This window comes from Hyperolius riggenbachi, chromosome 8, assembly GCF_040937935.1.
Source record: "Hyperolius riggenbachi isolate aHypRig1 chromosome 8, aHypRig1.pri, whole genome shotgun sequence".
In the NCBI taxonomy this organism is placed as follows: Eukaryota; Metazoa; Chordata; class Amphibia; order Anura; family Hyperoliidae; genus Hyperolius; species Hyperolius riggenbachi.
In genome coordinates this window covers 33,202,263-33,223,816 of record NC_090653.1, presented here as the reverse complement: position 1 = coordinate 33,223,816, position 21,554 = coordinate 33,202,263, and the positions used below count along the sequence as shown (strand labels likewise).

The window sequence follows — 21,554 nt, the reverse complement described above, 5'->3', positions numbered from 1 at the left end:
GCCCGCACCAGCAAAAGAGACACTGAAGCGAACTATTTTTGCCTATTTTACCTTATAGTTCGCTTCAGTGCTCCCAAGTAATCCACCGCATCCCCGCCGCTAAACGAGGGCTGCAGAGCCCCCAAATCCCCCGGGCAAACATCCACGATGTTTGTGGATTTGCTGCGCTGAGGGGCAGAGCTTCCAGCTGTAGCTCTGCCCTTCCTGACGTCAATCGCCGCACGGATCGCCGCCTCTCCCTGCCACTCTCTGTGAAGGAAGAGTAAGAGGGGCGGGCAGAGGCGGCGATCCGCCGCGATTGACGTCAGGAGGGGCAGAGCTGAAGCTGAAAGCTCTGCCCCTTCCAGGAAATGCCGGCGGATTGCCCCCCGGGGGATATAGGGGCTCTGCAGATTTTTGTGAAATCCCTTATGCGGCCCAGCCTCATACTGACTTTGCCTCCTGCAGCCCCCAGGTAAATTGAGTTTGAGACCCCTGCCCTGGAGGAAACCTGCAAACATTTTATTTGATCTAGAGGAACCCCTGCATTTATTTTGCAGGAGACGTGGACTTTAAAAGTAGGTGTGGCTGTTTATTTCACTACCCCCAATTACACTGCCACCTATTATACTGTCTCCTCCTCCTAGTGCTTCTTATGAATGTGCTCATTATTATTCTGACCCCTAGTTTAGTGCTTCTATTTTGCAATACACCCTATTATAATGTGCTCTATTATACTTCCCTCACGATGGGGGGGAAATGGCAGAGAGCCCCTGCAGAGTGCTCAAGCAACCCTGGTTGAGAAAGTCTGCCATAGACTTTCATTATGTGCATTTTGGCAGCGTTCCTGCATCATATGCAACAAAACCAGCATTCTAAAAGCGCATACTGTAAAACGCAGGTCTCTGTGTTTTTTTCAGCGCCTCATTGACTAATGGCCCATACTCACAAGGGACTTTTGTCGCCTCAACACGCGGCGCGCGCGTGTTGCGGCGACAGGTCGCCCGTGAGTATGGGCCGCGCGCAACCCGAACTGTCGCCCGGAACGGGCGCGCATCCCGAACTGTCGCCCGTCGCTGATGTCACCAGGCGATTGAAATGTTCAATCGCCTGGCGACAGTCGCCGCCGCAACTCCGCCGCAGCTGTCGCTAGTCCGCGTGAGTACGCGGACTAGCGACAGCAACCTCCATTGGGATACGCATAGCTTCCGGCGGGGGGAGGAGGAACGTCGGCGACAGCTTCCATCGCGGCCGCTGGTCCCTCTTCCGCGTGTGTACGCGGAGGGACGTGGCGACGAGCTGTCGCCCACACGCTCACGTGTGCTGGCGACAGGCTACTTTTGCTGCCCGTGAGTATGGGCCATTACATTGCTATATAAAATGCAGCGTTTTACGCAATGCTAGCGTTTCTGCTATATGTGCACCCAGCCTCAACCAGTACACTATGTCCAAATAATCTAAGGGAAGAGAAAGTGCTGCAAGTGCCAGACCTCTGCTTCCAGCCAGCCCTGAGGTAGGTCAGCCAGTGATGCTGCAATGACCCGCCTTTGCTACACCCTGGGGATCAGTACAAGGACACTGTGTGACATCACCAAACATTCCCTGTGTTATTTGTGGCAGTGGGTGATTATGGTAATTAAAGAGGGGAATTTGAACTGGCTGGCAGGAAATACAATCCCTGGACCTAAAGATGACCCCTTTAACACATCATAAAAGCCATATTCCCTTAAGACAGGTGCTCTTACCCTCCCTCTTCATGCCGGTTGCCAGGCACTTCTGATAGCGGCAGTACTGGCAGCGGTTCCTCTGCCTCTTGTCCACAATACAGTCCTTGTTGTCTCGACAGGTGTAGGTCAGGTCCTTGCGGATAGTGCGTTTGAAGAAGCCCTTGCAGCCTTCGCAGCTGTACACACCATAGTGCTTCCCTGCAAGGACAGAACTACTATTATTTCACGTGTCAGCTTCCTGCTTTGGGAGGCAGAGGTCTATTCTGAAGGTAGGTATGCTTGTTACAGGCATGTATCAAGAGTCAAATCACAGAAATCAGAACGCCCATCCACCAGCAGCAAAGACTAACCTCCAAGCTACTTAACTCTCTTATCCCCCATCAGCAATCACATGACATCAACAGAGACTATGGGCTTGATTCACAAAGCGGTGCTAACAGTTAGCACGCTGGTGGAAAAGGCCTTTATCACGCCTAAACTCAGTTTAGGCATGATAAGTTTAGGCGTGATAAGTTTAGGCGTGATAACTATAGCACCAACTGGGTTACCACCACAGTGCACAGCTGATCAAAAGTTTTGTGCTAGCAAAGTCTGGTGCACTTCGCATAGAGTTTAATGGCGCTGCTTTGCGCGCGATCTAAACTTATCACGCCTAAACTGGCTTTTCACCAGCGTGGTGCAATGGTTATCACGCCTAAAGTCTCTAACTGGGTTAGCACCGCTTTGTGAATCGAGCCCTAAATCTCCTATATCCTTCTAGCAGTGTGTGGGAGGAGCTTCAGATCCCAGATAAATGACACCTTCTGCAGTGTTTTATGATAATGGGAGTGTCCCGGACCAACAGGGCAGCTCAGGAATGACTAGGAGCTGCACTGAGGTCACTTGCTTGCTGGCTATAGAGTATTAAAGAAAAAAAAAATCTATCTACTGCTTAGATGACGGGTCATCTAATGAAGTAATGGATTGGTTTGGTGGCTGGAACATGGATTTAATGTGTGGATGTGCCCGAGGCTTCCCAGGTTCTCATACAGCCCAAGTTTCCTTTGTACCTAGTAAGCTCAGGTCAGGGTAAAGTGGTTTCTATTGGCCACGAGCGGGTGTGGACTAGCGCACCTGAACTGGGCATACACCAGTAAGAGCCTCATATGCCCAGTAATAGAGGGAATCAGCCATACACGAGCAGCTTCATTCTACTGGGCATGTGCTGAGCTGTCTCACTCATGCCAAGTGGTCCAGTGGCGTAACTACAATTCATAGAGCCCCCCCCCTACCCCAGCAATACTTTGATGGGGCCTCCCCAATGCTCACAGCCCTTCCCTGGCCTCCTCTTGGTGCCCTTCACAGCCTTAGAGCCCATCTTACAAGTGTCATAAAACGAGTGTGGATCTTCACACCCAAAGCAAGTGTAGCCTGATCTGAAGTGTAGTCCCCTGTCAGAGGAAGGGAAGGTTAATAGTTGGGGTCCCCCACAGCTCTGGGTCTCCCTGCGATCAGAGGTGCTGCTCCCCTCTAGTTATGCCCCTGCCAAGTGCGGATGCCCTTGTCCACAGCTTCAAAGCGGGATTGTCACCATAAAAATCAAATTTCAACAGCAACTGGTCTGAGTGTATTAAGTGATAAAGATGCTAATCCTGCATTCAAAACTTTTTCTACGGTTATGGTTTGGAGTCATCACATACTTTAGGAGCACTGGCCCTTTAGTAGTCAGTGCCAAACAGTTGCATGCTGGGGGTTCTTTTTATCTATAATCTATTCCTCCTCTTCCCTTTATTTTCCTGCCAGCTGCTTATCTGAAACACGATCCCCTGCTCACTTGTGTTCACAACTTATTTTCTAAGAAGCAGAATGGTGTGGCACTCCCTTTCTATTCCATGCATAAGAGATAATGTGGGTAGATATTTGATCAGGCCAATATACATTCACCATTACCACATTATTAATTGTATTTATAAAGCGCCAACATATTACGCAGTCCAAGTGTGTCAAGACGTGTGCTCCGCATAGATATCATAGAAGGAAGAGCTTTGCAACAACTGTGTACCAAAGAAGCAGCAGCAGCGTGCACCATCCGTCCGTAAATGACTTGATTTACTGCTTCAGACACATACTACATGGATACAGGGGTAATGCAATGTTGTACATAGTGGCTTAGTACATGAAAATGAATACAGTCCCTGGTAGCGGTGATGGAGTGGGTGCCTCGGGTATGATAGGGGTGGGACACAGCGTGACCAAGCGTCCAGCCGGAGGCGTAACGGCCGTCGCCGACCCCTATCATACCCGAGGCAGCAACTCCATCACCGCTACCATGGACTGTATGCATTTGCATGTACTAAGCCACTATGTACAAGTATAAAGTATGTGTCTGAAGCAATATATCAAGTCATTTATGGACGGATGGTGCACGCTGATGCTTCTTTGGTACACACTTGTGTTCACAATTGGAGGAGAAATGAAAAAAAAAGTAAAGGGCAGAAATGACATCAGGATTTAGCCTTAACTGAGGGCAAAAGACATGGTTCCCACCAGGAACAGAATTCTCTTCATTTACTATATAACATTCACTGAAATCAAAATGTGGACAGTATAATACATGTGTTATGTAAGTAGATCAAGTATTTGTATATATATATATATATATATATATATATATATATATATATATATATATATATATATATATATATATATATATATATATATATATATATATATATATATATATATATATATATATATATATATATATATATATATATATATATATATATATATATATATATATATATATATATATATACACATATACACATATACACACACACACACACACACACACACGCGCGCGCGCGTTTTCCCCCCGGCATGGTATGGCTAATCCTACTGCTTTAAATACGGCCATGAGATGAGGAGGGACCCTGCTCTAGAATAGCCTCTGGAGCAGCCTACTACTGAGGGAAACATCTTTTTCCTGCCTCCCCACTTCAGGAATACTTTCACCCATTAGCAGCTTCAATAGAGTTATCTTGTTTGAGATAAGTAAACTGCCTTTGACTTCAGTTGGCAGAACTCGTTGTGCTGTAAATTCTTGGAATGCTTTGATCTCTCTCTGCTAGCAGAAATTACAGAAACTGAAACCGAAGTCATGTTATTGTCTCGCACTTCCCCCTAGTGACAAGTGGCCATAAATACACATTACAACAGTACTAATTATTAGCAGGGAAATGTAACAAAGAAATAAAAAAAAATGTGCTAAAATAAAATTGGCCTGGAGCACTTGCAAGCCTCTAAATAAATTGGAAGCTGAAGGGTTAAGCGGAACTGATCAGCTAGAAAATCTCCAGCAGACCGGCTACAATGCTACTGCCCGGGGACGGCCATACTGATGCAGACACAATACGGCTGCCTCAACCTTCCACAGGGTCCCGGGTGGCAGCAGTGGTCTTGAGGAGGACGTGGGAAGCCTTTTGAGAATCCAGAGGCTTCCCTCTTCACAGAGAAGTATCTCACTTCTTATGTTTTCATCTCTTGTTCTCTTTAGATACGTATCTTACACAAACTAGCAAACCTGAAGGTATAATAACAGTAGTTCCACCAGCAGGGGGAGCAACAAACAACTGCACTGTGCAGCTTCAGATAGGAGACCAGGATGACACTGTACACTGGATCAATCAAGTACTGACCAACCCTCCACCAGCCAACTTAGCCTGCTTTGGAGAACAGACACTCACAGGCCCCTGACACACACACACACACTACCACACTCACCGGAGGAGCGGTCTCCGCAGATGGCGCACAGCCTCTTCCCACTGCCGCCCCCTCCGTTGGGATGCATCTGCATGGCTCTCATGCCCAGTGGAGGCTTTACATCTTCAGAGGAGCTGACAGAGTGCATCCCGGACATGACTGTGGAGTTAATCTGGAAAGAGAAAGGCTACATACAGTGAATATTGCAGTAAGTTACAGACTGTTGTATTTTACAGGACAGATTGTAAACAAATAACCCACAATGACCACTAGATGTCAGTCTAAGGCAAGGTTCACACGGAACCTACCCATTGCCATACTGTAGAGGCCAAATCATAAATAACCCACACTGACCACTAGATGTCAGTGTAAGGCTAGATTCACACAGAACTTGTGCGGTGTCGTGCCCAGTGACCGCATATACGCAGCAAAATCGGACATGTCACAATATTATTATGGCAAGTGCAGTGACACTGACGTCTGTTCGGTGTACATAAAAACAAATCTGTGTTGATTTCAATAAAAACACTGTTCCATCACTTCTTAAAACCAAAACAAGCCACTTAAAAAATAAACTTCCCCTAAAACATAAAACTGCCACAGTAAAACAAAACAAACAAACAAAAAAAAATGCCCGATATTGGTATGGTGATCATGAAAGTGTTCCGGGGGTGCGGGGGGGGGGGGGGGGGGAGGTGGTATCAAAAATGTATACATTCCTGGTGCCTCCTCCAGCCCCCACCGTTCAGAACCTCTGCTGTTTGCAGCCTCTGCAATCCTTCTGGTAGGTCGCCCAGTCGGGGCCAGTTGGCGCAGGTGCAGTTGGGCTGTGCGCGCTCCCACATCTCGCTCCCGTGGCTGGGAACAACCTGTGCCTGTGCAGTAATACTGCGCAGGATGCTCCCTGCCACAGAAAATTGACAGGTGATCGCGCACACAGACAGCCTGCGCAGTACCCAGACTGGGGTACTTTCCGCGGCAATTTGCAGAGGTTGCAGTCAGCAGAGCACAGCGACTTGGTAGCGATCTGTTCGGAGGGGACTGGAGGAAGCCCCTGGTATGTACACATTTTTGATATCTCCCCCCCCTCCAGATTTACTTTAACGGGACACGCATTAAATGAGAGAAACAGGGAGGCCGACATCTTTATGATCTAATAAACAACGCTGGTTGCGTGACTTTGGTGGTGCCTCTAATACTATAAGTCACTGGCCCAGAATGAACTGCAGATCAGATGCATTGGTCTGCCTCCAATGGCTGCATGCTTGTTGCAAAACCACAAGCTCAGCAGGACAGCCTGGTAACTGGCATTGTTTATAAGTGAAAGATTGACGGACACTGTGGGTCGCCAGGTCAGCTCCTGTGCCCTAGTGCCCGACCGTACCTGGAAGAAGCTGAGGGGGGCTTTTAGGTGAGAGCGGAGGGGGGCGGAGGAGAATGGGGGGGGGGGGAGCGGTGGGCATTAGGACTGCTTCATATACATGCCTGCTCCCTCCGTTTTTAAAATGTGTGTCAGCTCTGGCATCATTTACAGAGGAACCAAACAAGAAATAAAGAACCGCTCAAAAAAACAAAACAAAAACTGACCATATTGCAGCCACAGCATTATACATAGGAAGTACAACAACACTACCCAGCTGCTCCTTCACATTTCTGAAACCTGGGTTGCCGCATGAAATTCAGCCTACAATCATCTTTTAAGGGAACCTAAACTGAGAAGGATGTGGATTTTTCCTTTTAAAATAGTACTGGTTGCCCGACTCTCCTGCTGATCATCTGTCTCTAATACTTTTAGCCACAGCCCCTCAACAAGCATGCAGATCAGGTGCTCTGACTGAAGTCAGACTGGAGTTAGCTGGATGCTTGTTTCAGGTGTGTGATTCAGCCACTACTGCAGCCAAAATGATCAGCAGGACTGCCAGGCAACTGGCATTGTTTATAAGGAAACATCCATATCCCTTTCAGTTAAGCTTCCCTTTAAAGAACACCTGAAGAGAGAGGTATACGGAGGCTGCTGCCATATGTTTCCTTTTAAACAATACCAGTTGCCAAGCAGTCCTGCATCAGCAATGTCTAAATCACCCACCTGAAACAGGCATGCAGCTAATCCAGTCAGACTTCAGTCAGAAACCCCTGATCTGCATGCTTGTTCAGGGGCTATGGCTAAAAGCATTAGAGGCAGAGGATCAGCAGGACAGTCAGGCAACTGCTACGGTTTAAAAGAAAATAAGTATGGTAGCCTCCATATAACGCTCACTTCAGGTTCCATTTAGACACAGAACATTTATATCACGCTCTTCTCCTGGTGGACTCAAAGCAACAGAGCTGCAGCCACTAGAGGGCACTCTATAGGCAGTCGCAGTGTTAGGAAGTCTTGCCCAACGTCTCCTAAGGAAAATGCACAAAACCTGCATATAATTTTTTTTTTAAAAGTGATTTTTCTGCAGTTTTGCTTGTGTTTGCAATTCTGGGAGTCTGAGGAGAAGTTGTCTCAGCATGCAACATGATCCTGCAATTAAATGGTTACATATAAAACAAAAAATACATCAGGATTTTATATTAAAATAAGCAGTGTTAATTATTGTGACAGCAGGATCAGTTTTTAGTTTGAGTGCGCTTTAACAGTGCTCTATAAGTACACAGATAAACACCACTAATATAGGTTAGCACCAGTTTAGCATAAACTGCAATTCTATAGATATAAATGGATATTTTGTATATTTGACTATTTACTTCAAGGATTAGTTAAACATTCTTAACCTCCTTAGCGGTAACCCCGTGTGTGACACGGGGTAAGCCGCCGGAGGATGCCGCTCAGGCCCTGCTGGGCCGATTTACATAATTTTTTTTTTGCTGGACGCAGCTAGCACTTTGCTAGCTGCGCCAGCACCCCGATCGCCGCCGCCGCGCGCCCGATCGCCGCTATCCGGTGCGGCGCGCGCCCCCCCCCCTCAGACCCCTGCGCTGCCTGGCCAATCAGTGCCAGGCAGCGCCAAGGGGTGGATCGGGTCTCCCAATGACGTGAAGTGTAATCACGTGACGCGCGTGGAGCGCATCGTGGGAGGTGCCGAGGGACGGACGAAGAAGACGTCAGACAGGTAAGATTGACACCCCCCCCCCCCCCTTACAGGTTTACTGGGAGATATCCGGATATCTCCCAGTTCTGGATTTGAGCAGCACTATTAGTTTGTATTTGTATGAATGTATAAAACTCACACTTCCAACAGACAAGCGCAGAGCTACCCATTACTCGATCCGTCTCATTGGTCCAGTGCCGCTCCCTAATGAAGCTATTCGATCTGCAAGGTGCAGCGCCCCTCGGTAACGCTTCAGGTGTACTGGCATCCCGAAGTTCTTCTGAAAATGAGAGCATCCATACTGCGGCTTCGGGCTGCCAGTACAGATACGCCTGTCTTCTGCAGCACTCAGGGAAGAGAGTACTTCCGCAGCATGACGAGGAGTACTGAGGTGCGTAAATTCAACAGGGGACAGCGGGAGGGCCAGGAGTCTTCCCTCTATGTTGGCAATTATTTAACCAGAAGCACTTAAACCTTTTTATGTGGCTGCATTTTTCTTGCTACTGGGGAAGTGTGCCTTCCCCCAGCCTATACAGAGCAGGCAGGAGGGGGCTGTTCTAATTCCCTGTCCAAATGGCGGATCAGCCTCTTCTCTCCTCCACCGCGGCGGCGATGTAATCCCGACATGTCTTCTGGGTCTTGATCACATTATATGACATGTGGTCGGGATCCAGGGGATGGTGTCAGCGTTACAGCGCCACTTGGTGGCGGAAAAGGAGTGATGGAAGAGTCTCTTTCACCACCCCTCTCACACCACAGGGTGGCCCTGTAACGCTGACACAGTCTCCTGGATCACTTGTCATATCATGTGATCAGATGTGATCGGGAGCCAGAAGAATTGGAAGTTCAGCGCCACTGCCGTGGGTGGAAGAGAAGCCAAGCCAGTTGTCCGGACAGGTAACTATAACAGCTCCCTGCCAGCTTTGCAGGGCTGCGCTAAGCAGCTGAGTTTTGAAGGCCCCCGGAATAAGTTGTCTCAAATGGGACAACTGGTGCTGGGCTGTTAAAAGGTTAAGGGCTGATATACATGGTCAAATGACCAACCAATTAGGGATTCGATCATGCAAAGATATTTCCTAATCAGTAATTGATGGGATATAGATATGCCTAATCAGGACATTAGACCATGATAGGATTAGATTGTGAGCTCCTCTGAGGAGAGTCAGTGACATGACTATGTACTCTGTACAGTGCTGCAGAAGATGTCAGTGCTATTAATACATAATAATAATAATAATATAGTAGGAAAGACTACGGTCGGATTAGATTGTAAGCTTATCTGAGGACAGTCAGTGACATGACTATGTATTCTGTAAAGTGCTGCAGAAGATGTCAGTGCTTTATAAATACATAATAATAATAATAATAATATTATTATGGTAGGACATTTGTCTATGATTATAGCAAGGATTAGACTGTGAGCTCCTCTGAGGACAGTCAGTGACATGACTATGTATTCTGTAAAGTGCTGCAGAAGATGTCAGTGCTTTATAAATACATAATAATAATAATAATAATATTATTATGGTAGGACATTTGTCTATGATTATAGCAAGGATTAGACTGTGAGCTCCTCTGAGGACAGTCAGTGACATGACTATGTACTCTGTAAAGTGCTGCAGAAGATGCCAGTGCTATAAATGCATAGTAATATAGGATAATGATGACAGACATACTGTGATCATGCTGCCAGATCAATAATCAGTATTGGTATGCGGCTGCATTATTACGATTTATGCATGCTGTAGAGCCCCTGTCCTGGGTACATAAAATGTTTATTATTACACGCCTGTGCTTCATCTGTCACTTTATTCATGCAGATCCAGTAAATGCTACAGATATCTACCTGCGGGCTGCTGACGGGTCCATAACCTATAGAAGGGGTGCCCGGAATGCCAGGGGACCCCACAGAGCAGTTGATGACAGGAAAGGGCGAGCCCAGGCTGCCAAGAGGAGAGTTCACCGAGGTCGTCATGGCGGAGCCAATCATGGAGGGGTGGATAGGTGCGCCGGGAGGAGGGGTGTCGCTGAGGGAACGTCCGAGGGGCGGGCTGAGAGATGAAGTGTCTGGGCTTTGGCAAACTGTAGAGAGAAAATGCATCAGTAAGCACATGTATGACACATCCGTGTTACCAAAACAAAGACACACTAATAGACAAGAGCCGGCACACATGATTATATAACAGCAGCGGCAATAATTACAGCCTGCAGTGTCTGTACATTACATACATACAATTACACAACGACATGCAGGCTTTCCTCAAATACTGCAACAAGACTGACAGCGTAAACACTTTCTCTGCATGTAACTAAGGACTCCGCTTAACCAGTTCACCGCTGAGGGGTTTTTTCCCCTTGTGGACTAGAGCAATTTTCACCTTTCAGCGCCCCTCCCTTTCATTCGCCAATAACTTTATCACTACTAGTCACAAGAAAATGATCTATATCTTGTTTTTGCCACCACTAATTAGGCTTTCATTGGGTGGTACGTTTTGCAAAGAGTTATTTTATGCTAAACGCATTTTAAACGGGAAAAAGAAAAAAAATTCAACATCTCTCAGTTTTCAGCTATTAGTGTTTTAAAATACATGCTAATGTAATTAAAACCCACCTATTTTATTTGCCCATTTGTCCTAGTTATTGCAATGTTTAAAATATATCCCTAGTACAATGTATGGCGACAATATTGTATATGGAAATAAAGGTACATTTTTTCAGTTTTGCATCCATCCCTAATTACAAGCCCATATTTTCAAAAACAACAGTAATATACCCTCTTGACAGTTATTAAAAAAATTCAGCCCCTAAGGTAACTATTTATGTATTTGTTTATCTTTATTTTTTCTTTAAATGCAAAAGATTTATTTGAATAACTATGGGAGAGTGTAAGATGTAAGGGGTTAATTTTAATTTTTATAATGAAAAAAAAAAATGTATGCAAGTGTAATTTTACTATTTGGTCACAAGATGTCCTCATGCAAGTACGCTAACAGGAGTTAATGCGTGGTCTTGTTACCAGGGGTGCTCTCACGAGTAATGACGAGTGTGTAAACACTCAAATTTGTAATTTAAATGAGTATTAATTAGCTCAGGTGTGCAGCGGGGACATAAGGGGTTAGTTGCCCACAATTCCGTGTCATCCCTACGCTCCAAATAGCTTGCACGCATCCTACTGGACGCGTTGCGAGCCTCATCACCATGCACTTCCTCCTTCTGGCTTGAAGGAGGAAGTGCCCGCAATGAGGCTTGCAACGCGTCCAATAGGACGCGTGCAAGCTATTTGGAGAGCAGGGAGGACACAGAATTATGGGTAACTAACCCCTTATGTCTACGCCGCACACCTGAGCTAATTATTACTCATTTAAATTACAAATTTGATACCATAGAGAATTGAAGACTAATATCTACGCCCCTGGAGCGGTAAGAGACCAACCGCGGGGCGTATATATACTGCCGCAGCTAGTTGTTAAGGGGCACGCCAGACTCTGAGAAGCTTGAGGAAGAGTTAGACAGGGATATGAAGGCCACAATATTTTTTTCCTTTTAGACTGACTGCTATTTTTTCTTAAAAGAGAACCCGAGGTGGGTTTGAAGAATATTATCTGCAAACAGAGGCTGGATCTGCCTATACAGCCCAGTCTCTGTTGCTATCCCAAACCCCCCTAAGGTCCCCCTGCACTCTGCAATCCCTCATAAATCACAGCCATGCTGCTGACAAACAGCTTGTCAGAGCTGGCTGTGTTTATCTCTATAGTGTCAGTCTGCTGCTCTCCCCGCCTCCTGCAGAACTCCTGTCCCCGCCTGCATCCCTTCCCTCCCTGCTGATTGGAGGGAAGGGACGGGGGCAGGGACCGGAGCTATGCATGAGGCGGGGGAGCAGCTGAGACTGACACTGCAGATGTAAACACAGCCTCACAGCACGGCTGTGATTTATGAGGGATTGCAGAGTGCAGGGGGACCTTAGTGGGGTTTGGGATAGCAACAGAGGCTGGGCTGTATAGGCAGATCCAGCCTCTGTATGCAGATAACATTCTTTAAACACACCTCGGGTTCTCTTTAAAAAAAAACTACACACCAGTTATGTCTGTACTGTGTTTGTTAAATGTCTTGTCCAAATCTACATGCACCAAAGTCCACATTAGTCATCAGGGATGTCAATGAGGTCCCTTTCACACCGAGACATTTTCATTGTGTTGCGTTACCCTTTTTTACCTCAGGGTAACGCTAAAGCAATTAAAACCTATGGGGCATTTATTACCTACCGCGGCGCAATCCTCCGGAAGTACTCGATTTAATGTGACGACAACAGCATATTAGCCACCGGTGACCGGAAGTCATACAAGTCTATGGCGCCACAGATACTTTTATACTGTTTCGTGTTCTGCCACAGGAAGTGAGTGCTAGAGAGACTCACTTCTGACTGGCAGCCAGATTAGAGATTACCGCAGAAAAATCCAAAGGCTATTTTGAACATTCCGGTGCACTATACCGCTGGTATTTAGTGTGAAACCGGCCTGAGGTGCAAATAAATTTGAGATGATTATGGAATTATGCAAGTTATTATGAAATTCTATTTATAATGGACTAATCAAACCTTGCAGTGAAAGCATTTGATTGGTCCATATTCAAGCTACATAGATGCAGTAACATTTGTATCGTTCTAAATCAGCCAAAACTTTGTCCTAAATGCCTTTTAGATATCAGTGGCACAGGAATATGGGGAAACAAAACGGCCTACAGCTGGCAGAAGTAGTTTTGTAATAAAATGCCATTAGACATCTGTGGTGCATAGACATGAAAATACAGAACAGCTATAGACGTCAGCGCAGTCTAAAAGAACACCAGTTTTCTATCGTTCTTCTGATTTTCTAAGGTGGCCATAAATCAGGTGATGTACGGGTAGATCGACTAGTGTTTTCTTCCCAGGCTCTTTTAGCTGGGTGCTCCACCCGGCTAATTTTGGTGACCACCCAGCTATCATCGTCACCTCCTCTGCGCAACTCTGCTTACAGCATAGGAGAAGCACCGGCCTTGCATTCTCCCATTGTGCCCCACCTGGCTTGTTTTTTTCATGCCACGCGGCTGGAAAAAAATTCTGGGGAAAACACGGTCGACCATGAGACAGGTCCCTCTCTGATAGAGTTGTGCCAGGTGGTACATTGCCACGCGGTGTCGGCAGAGGTGGTCAGGTATTGTGTTGGAGGAGAGGTGAGACTCGCCATATGGGCAAAGGAGGACAGTGGCCAGGAGCCCATCGGGTACGTTGGTCTTCACCTTATCGAACGCCACTACCGCCGTGCACCCCTCATGACCAAGACTTTCCAGCATGTCCAATCGATCCTTATAACCGATTTTGGCCCGAAATCTCAAAATAGCAATCAAGCTGAAACGTTGCACCACCGATTCGATAAAATTATCAAATGGGCTATTGGTCCGCAAAGTCACCTGACTTATGCCCACCTTTAACCACTTGCCGACCAGGTCTTTCTGCACTGATCAGTGCTGCGTGGGCTCTCCAGCCCGCAGCACCGATCAGGAGTGAGCCAGGGCGATCAGACTACCCCCCTTTTTTCCCCACTAGGGGGATGTCCTGCTGGGGGGGGGGGGGGGGGGGGGGGTCTGATCGCCGCCGGCTGCATTTGCTTAGCGGGGGGGGGGGGGGGGGGGGGGGGCTCTTCAAAGCCCCCCTCCGCAGCGTTCTCTGCTGTCTCGCCCGCTCCCTCCCCCTTTCCCTGTGAGCTGCGCAGGACGGATTTCCGTCCTGCGCATTGAAGGATAGGCTTCAGCCTATCATATGCCGGCGATCCCCAGCCAATCAGAGGCCGGGGATCGCCGATCTGCCTTACGGCGCTGCTGCTGCACAGCGCCGTATGATGTAAACAGCGGGGATTTCTTCCCCGCCTGTTTACATTTTCCCGGCGAGCCGCGATCGGCGGCTCTCCGGCTGTTCACGGAGACACCCTCCGTGAACTGACATGGAAAGGCTGCTCGATCGAGCGGCCGTTTCCATGGTAACCCGCAGACAACCAGTTTACGCCAATCGGCGTTAGCTGGTCGTCAAGAGGTTAAGCATCAGTAGTGTCTGAATAACACGCCTAAAACATGCATGCAGCTAATCCAGTCACACTTCAGTCAGAGCAACTGATCTACATACTTGTTCAAGGTTTATAATTAAAAGTATTGGAGGCAGAAGATCAGCAGGACAGACAGGCAATGTGCATTGTTAAAAAGGAAATAAATATGACAGCCTCCATATCCCTCTCGCTTCAGTTGTTCTTTAAGTCAAACATCCAACATAATCCACCTGGTAATAAGGATTAGAGATGCTAATGCCCGCTGGGATCTTAGAATAGGTCCTTCCAGGGTGTGATTTTGTAAAGAACCATTATCCACTGCTAACTGCAATTCTGATCGTGATTTGCAGCTTGAAGGCATGACTGTTTTATGCATTTGTCATCATGCGCGGTGCAATTGCAATTTTCAGTAGTTGGGAGTGATTTCCCTTCTTCTATACAAATCATTAGAATGGAAACGCTCCCAAAATGCTGCATGTCCTGTAATTGTGATTTCAATCGCAATCACTGTAGTGGAATCTGACCCATCCATTTACATTGGCAGAGCGTTTAGGGCAGGGGTCTCCAACTCAATTTACCTGAGGGCCACAGGAGGCAAAGTCAGGATGAGGCTGGGCCGCATAAGGGATTTCACAAAAAAAGGCAATCAGCAGCTCCTGCAAACAAGCCTACCCCCCCCCCCCCCCCGCCCTCCCCCTTGCATTGATTTTTATTTCAAAATCACATTCACACTGAAGCAAACTATTTTGCCTATTTTACCTTATAGTTCGCTTCAGTGCTCCCATTACAAGTGATCCGCCGTGTCCCCGCTGCAAAACGAGGGCAGCAGAGCCCCCAAATCGCCTGGAGGGCAATCCGCCGGCATTTCCTGGAATGGGCAGAGCTTTCAGCTTCAGCTCTGCCCCTCCTGACGTCAATCGCGGCGCATCGCCGCCTCTCCCCGCCCCTCTCTGTGAAGGAAGAGTGAGAGGGGTGGCAGAGGCGGCGATCCGCCGCGATTGACGTCAGGAGGGGCAGAGCTGAAGCTGAAAGCTCTGCCCCTCCCAGGAAATGCCGGCGGATTGCCCTCCGGGCGATTTGGGGGCTCTGCCGCCCTCGTTCAGCGACGGGGATGCGGCGGATTACTTGGGAGCACTGAAGTCAACTTTAAGGAAGTTTTTGCCGGCATGGGCCACAAAATATTGTATCGAGGGCCGCAAATGGCCCGCGCGTTTGAGACCCCTGGTTTAGAGAAATCGCTAGCGATTGAAAGCACTCCCTAAACGCTAAAAAAAATAAAAATAAAAAAATAAAGGGTTCCAGACTTTAGAATGATTGCTAAAGAAAGTAGACCTACTAACAATCCAAATTCTAGAGATTTACATTTTTCAGGTATTCTGCGTTTTCTCATTTCTTTTGTTATTAAAATGTTTTTTTTATTTATTCTCCTCCTGACAAACTATAAAGCTGGTCACACACTATATGGTTTGTAGTGACTAATTAAGCACACACACAAATCTTTTCATAAACCTCAGTGCATAGCAACACATTAGTAGGAACACTGCAATGGAACCGCACTTAGAAAAGCAGGCATAAACAGAGCAAGTGGTGATAGTGCATATCGATAGTTACTCTGCTCTGCCGCCGTGCAGCTCTCGAAATCTGATCAGATGCCAGGAGGACTGGCGTCTGGGCTAATTTTAATCACACCGACATCACATCACTCAACACAGAGAAAAGCTGTGTAGCAATTAAAAGCATGCTATGATACACGTCCCTCCCCACTTAACATAAGACTAACCATTCCAAATCAACAAAGCATTGATTGAGAGAGCCTTTATTTTCACTAGTTTGTTTTTATCTTTTAAAGAAAACCTGTATTGAGAAAAACCTCCCCTGGGGGGTACTCACCTGTGGTGGGGGAAGCCTCCGGATCCTATTGAGGCTTCCTCCGCCCTCCTCGGTCCCACGGCGGCGATAAAACTCCCCGAACAGCGGGGATGTAAATATTTACCTTCCCGGCTCCAGCGCAGGCGAAGTATCATCTCTAGCTGCGTGTACAGCACTTTAAATGAGGCAAATCGCCCCACCAGGGGCTGAGATATCCTCTGCGGCGGCTTACCCTGAGCTCAGCTCGGGCTTACCGCTAAGAGGGTTAAAGAAAATCTGTAAGGAAAGAAAGGGCCCCTGGTGGGTAGTTACCTCTGGAACTTAACGAGGCTTACCCCATCCTCATCAATCCATAAATCAAGCCTTGTCAAGCTTGTCGGGGTAGGATTCAGGAGAGACAGTGCTGGATTCCCTGAAGCTACAGAGATGGGGGGGGGGAAGCCTCCTTGGGACCCTGAGGCTTCCCCCTCCCGAGGTAAGTGTCCCCCAGAAGGGGTTTTTTATGGTACAGAGTCTCTTTAACCTCCTGTGCTTTCAAATGGCCTTATCTGCCATCTCTGCCATAGGCAGTCATGTGACACGGGGGAGAGATCAGATTGCAGTTTGTGATTAAACACAAATGAGGGGGAATTAAACAGGCTAAACTCTCTAAATACATACAGGGTGCATTTCTCCATGTATTTCTTCAGTCCTGTGCAGATCCACTTTAAGCTTTCGGCTATGAAGCCTTCCTCAGATATTGTGTAGTGTAGCTAGTTTACTCTCTTTTTTCAGTAACTGGGTAAAACTAGACAAATCAAGATCTGGTTTATTACTCAAACTGAGGCGGGACTGTCAGAAGTCTGCATAGGCACAATACCAAACTCTTATCAACATTGGAACGGTTACTACTATTACTATAACATCTCATGTGCTTCACCAAAGTCCCACCACTATTACTTGAGCGGATATTGTAGTTACATTACACCTTTTATTCCCTGGAAACTAAAGCTTTGAGTGTTTAAACCAAACAGAACAAATAATTCAGCCGAAGTGCGATCACGGATTGATAGAGCCCCCACTGTTGTACCGCTTGGTGCCGGCAAATCTCTGACGTTCCTCCCCAACCCATCGATTAAAGTGGACCTGAACTCTTGCACAGGACAGGAGGAAAACAAAGAGAAATGCAGCCTGTGTGTATTTAGAGAGTTAAGCCTGTCTAATTTCCCGTCATCTGTGACTAATCACCACCGTAATTTGATCTCTCAGATGTGTCAGCTCAGGAATCTCATCTGCTATAGCAGAGCAGCTAATTTGTAAATGCAGGATGTTAACAATAGGTCTGCTTCCATGAAAGCAGGAAGTAAACAGTGAGGATTTATTGCAGGATTTCTATCAGCGGTAACAAAGAAATGTTTTGCTTAAAAAGGTTATTATACGGTTGCATATATTTTAAAGCACAGAGTAAGTTCTGAGTTTAGGTCCGCTTTAAGATTTTCCGGAGCTAGAATAGTTGAGGTGACCCAGCGAGAAAGTCTTGACAACTTGAAGTATTCTAATTGGCCGAATGGTGTGGGCGTATTCTTACTACAACCTATCGGAAGCCTAGAAGTTTGAGAGAGTGTCGTCCACCCAATCACATTAGGGGACTTTCTTGCCGAGTCTCCTCAACCATACTAGTGCTGATTTTCGATAGCTAATGAGATTCAAAGGATTCCAGCTCACATACAGATTTAAAGAGGATCTGTAGTGAAAATAGCAATGAATAAAATCGCTTTTTTGTTTTACAATATTTATAGATAATTTAGTCTGTTTGTACATTGTAAAATATTTCCTCTCCCTGATTTACATTCTGAAATGCATCACTGGTGGTGACATCTTTAGTTCTGCCAGGTGTTCTGTCTGGAATGTTTGTTACTGAGAGCTCTATGCACTAAGGGGGTTACTGCTTGCTTGGCAGTTGGAAAAAGCCATTACTTCCCACAATGCAACAAGGCTCACAGACAGCAAACTGTCAGGCCCAACAGCAAACGCTCAAACTGCAAGGTTTAAGATGGGCTGTAGTAAGCTACGCCCACACTATTCAGCCAATCACAATGCTTTGTGCTGTAAGAGGGTGCTGTGATTGAAGAACTGTTCGCTATGACGTTTTCTGCTGGGTTCCGTTAACTAGACTAGCGAAAAGTATTTCCATTCCAGAATCATATACCCGAGACAGAAGGAGACTAATAATATTTACTGTAGTGACATATAGTAGAATTGAGTAGATTATTCAGGATACCAATGTTATGATCATTTCCTGGTTTCAGTATTAGAAACACTCCCTATATCTATATATTGCAGGATATTGTTATGTAGCACCACCCTTCCAGTGATGTTTAGCCTAGGCTGGTTAGCTGGGCGGAATTATCCCCCAGAGCATGATGGGAGACCAAAAATCATTTGTTACTGACTTTGGAATTTCCAGAAACAAACATTCTGCAAAGTTGCAAAGAAAAAAACAAACATATGAAACAGCATAATATGGTATGAGTATCTAAGCCATCTATGTGCAGCTCTATCCTGCCGTAATAATAAACAGCTAGACAATTTGTGCTGGCTATGAAGTGTATGCTGAGTCTTGTAGTGCCACAGATCACCAAACTTTGCATCCCCAAGGCCTGAATAGATTTACATGGCTGCCAGATCAGTCCATACATGGGTATCTTTTGTCTCACTGAGTATATAATATACTTATGACATGCTGCCTGACAGCTAGAGACGCATGATGAGTTTTGTAGTTCCCCAGATCTTCCCAATCCAGGAACCAGCATGAAAAATTTCAGATGCCAGGTACAAACCATTAGGCCTCTTTCACAGTGGGACGGTGAGTTTGATGCGACGTTAAGGTCGCATAACATGCCCCTAATGCAACATATTGAAAGACTATAACTTGGGACGTTATACTACATTCTTTAGCCCTGCGTTTGGTGCGCCGTTTTCGACGCACAGTGATGGAACGAAAACGGCGTATGCGTTACATTTTAAAAAAAAAAACATTACTGAGCATGTGCAACACACACAACGCAGCAGATTTATTGCTAAACGCACAGCATGCAGCACTTTCTAAATATTGCTACATGCTACACACAACGCAACGCAACATGTGACTGTGAATGTTGCACAGACTTAATATTGCTGTGCGTTAGTCCACGTTAAAACATTTTCTAGTGTGCGACTTTAACGTCGCACTGTGAAAGAGGCCTTAGAGAACAGCTCCTATTCAGTGATGGCTGTGGTTGAAAGGAGCCTTGGCTGCCAGCCATTTGTGTAGCCTGGGATTAAGTGTTGCCTGGCTATGCTGCACTAAGGCATGCTGGACCTTGTAGTTAACATGTGCAAGAGTTGTCCATCAGCCAAAACTCTGTAGGTATGAGCACAATATGGATGGATAGCATGCTAATTTACTGCACAGAGTATGCAAGGGAATGCTGGGCCTTGTAGTTCCTTAGATACACAACCTCTGAGCCCAGTGGTGCTATGTAATTAACACACCAGCCAAAAAAATATAAAAGTATGTTTTCCTGACAGCCTGAATTGTGCATGGATGGACAAATTATGGATGTTTTCTCTACTGCTGGGGCATGCTGGGCCTAGTAGTACCCCAGATATGCAGTGTCCATGCCCTCCAATACCACAAGAGCTTTTCCAGGCAGACAGATCTATGCATGGATAAACACATTAGGAATAGACAATAGGCTGCTGCAGAGGCCCATGGACATGCAGGGACTTGTAGTTTCCCAGATGTGCAAAACACAGCTGCCCCAATTTACCCAGAAGCCATCACGCACATCTGTACTTGGAAAGGTGTACAATATGTTGCATGCATGCTCTAGACGCACCTGGACATGCTGGGCCATGTAGTCCATCACTTATGCAGAGCATACCCCATCCCTCAAACAAGAGGGCAGCTTAGCTTGGCAACCACCAGCCACATCTGGGCACATAACAGGCAGAAAATGTGTTTCCCGCATGCTCAGGAGGCATACAGGCATGCTGGGCCATATAGTCCCCCAGATGTGCAGTGTAAATCCAATACACCTCAACGTGACTGCAGCTTTGCATGGCAACCACCAGCCAGATCTGCGCATGGATGGGCCCATAGGCGCCTGCCTAGCTCTAGGGAAGCCCCCTGAGCATGCTGGGCCATGTAGTTCCCCGGATGTGCAGCGTACACCCCCCGCCCGCAGGTGCAGGATAAAGGCTGCGCGGCACTCACCCCTGCTGTCTCCCATCCCGGCCAGGCCTGCGTGTCCCTCGTGGCGTACCGTAGCCCGGCGGGCCTCAGGCCATTCCCCGGCCCGCCCACGCCGTAACTCACGCTCCGCCCACACCTCAGCCGCTCTCCGGGGGTCTCCTGCGGTCAACCCGCACCGGAGCCGCTGCCACCAACTCTCCCAGCGGCCCCCGCGGCCCCAGACTAGTCAGGAAGCGGATGCTCCGCCATCTTGCTGCACCCACAGACGGGCCCGGCCTCTCAGGGGGCGTTGCCACCCGTCACAGCGGCTCCTGGAGGCTTCGGAGCGGGGACGCGGCGTAATGGGGGCCCGGGGAGGCGGAGAGCGGTGCGGGGGGTCCGCCCTGGCCGACAGGGGGGCGGGTGTAGTAAGATGGAAAGCCACTGAGGAAGATGACCTGACGTGACCCCAGCAGGGAGGGAGTGGCAAGATGGCCGCCTGCTGCTCACAAGGGGGGCTGAGGGCTCGTCTGGGAGGCCCAAGATGGCCGCATTTCCGCTTTCTTAATATGGGCTTATTTGTGTTTATCTTTTAGGTGGTGAAAAATAAATGATAAGTAATATTCGGCAATAGAGACCAGAGGGGCTCTGCATGACCTGAGGTGCCTGGAGGGGGGTGCAGGGGGCTGATCTCAGGGTGCAAGTCACCACATGCTAATCTGCCATTGTAGTCAGCAGAGGTCACTTGGGTGCAAACACTCAAGACTCTTGCATGCAAGGGGAACTGCTTGTGGTGCCCAGAACAAGCCATCAGCATTTCAGCAGGAAAATCAGAGCAGATCAGCTGCCAGCAACATCCTGGCACCAGTGGGCAAAATCCTTTGTT

The 21,554-nt window shown here is 47.2% G+C and overlaps 1 protein-coding gene across 2 annotated transcripts; it reads right to left on the bottom strand.

Annotated features, from left to right (window-relative positions):
- Nucleotides 1-1,418: 1,418 nt before the first annotated feature.
- RXRB (retinoid X receptor beta) lies at nt 1,419-21,066 on the bottom strand. Of its 2 annotated transcripts, none has more exons than XM_068249341.1 (4): nt 20,711-21,066; nt 10,377-10,612; nt 5,475-5,625; nt 1,419-1,904 (listed from the first exon to the last, which is right to left on the bottom strand). In XM_068249341.1, exons 1-4 carry the CDS (start codon nt 20,724-20,726, stop codon nt 1,687-1,689), a joined length of 621 nt encoding a protein of 206 aa, XP_068105442.1. In that variant the 5' UTR covers nt 20,727-21,066; the 3' UTR covers nt 1,419-1,686. The 2 variants fall into 2 exon arrangements, with proteins under 2 accessions (XP_068105442.1, XP_068105440.1); XM_068249339.1 differs by having other exon boundaries at nt 1,436-1,904; nt 5,475-5,640; nt 20,711-21,062.
- Nucleotides 21,067-21,554: the final 488 nt, after the last annotated feature.

What these genes read in the sequence shown, in the direction of transcription:
- RXRB (XM_068249339.1), bottom strand. An exon ending in GACCCGTCAGCAGCCCGCAG is followed by an intron (nt 5,641 to 10,376) that starts GTAGATATCTGT and finishes CACTGTATGTAG; the next exon opens with CCTTTCTCTTTCCAGATTAA. An exon ending in CTGCGGAGACCGCTCCTCCG is followed by an intron (nt 1,905 to 5,474) that starts GTGAGTGTGGTA and finishes CTGTCCTTGCAG; the next exon opens with GGAAGCACTATGGTGTGTAC.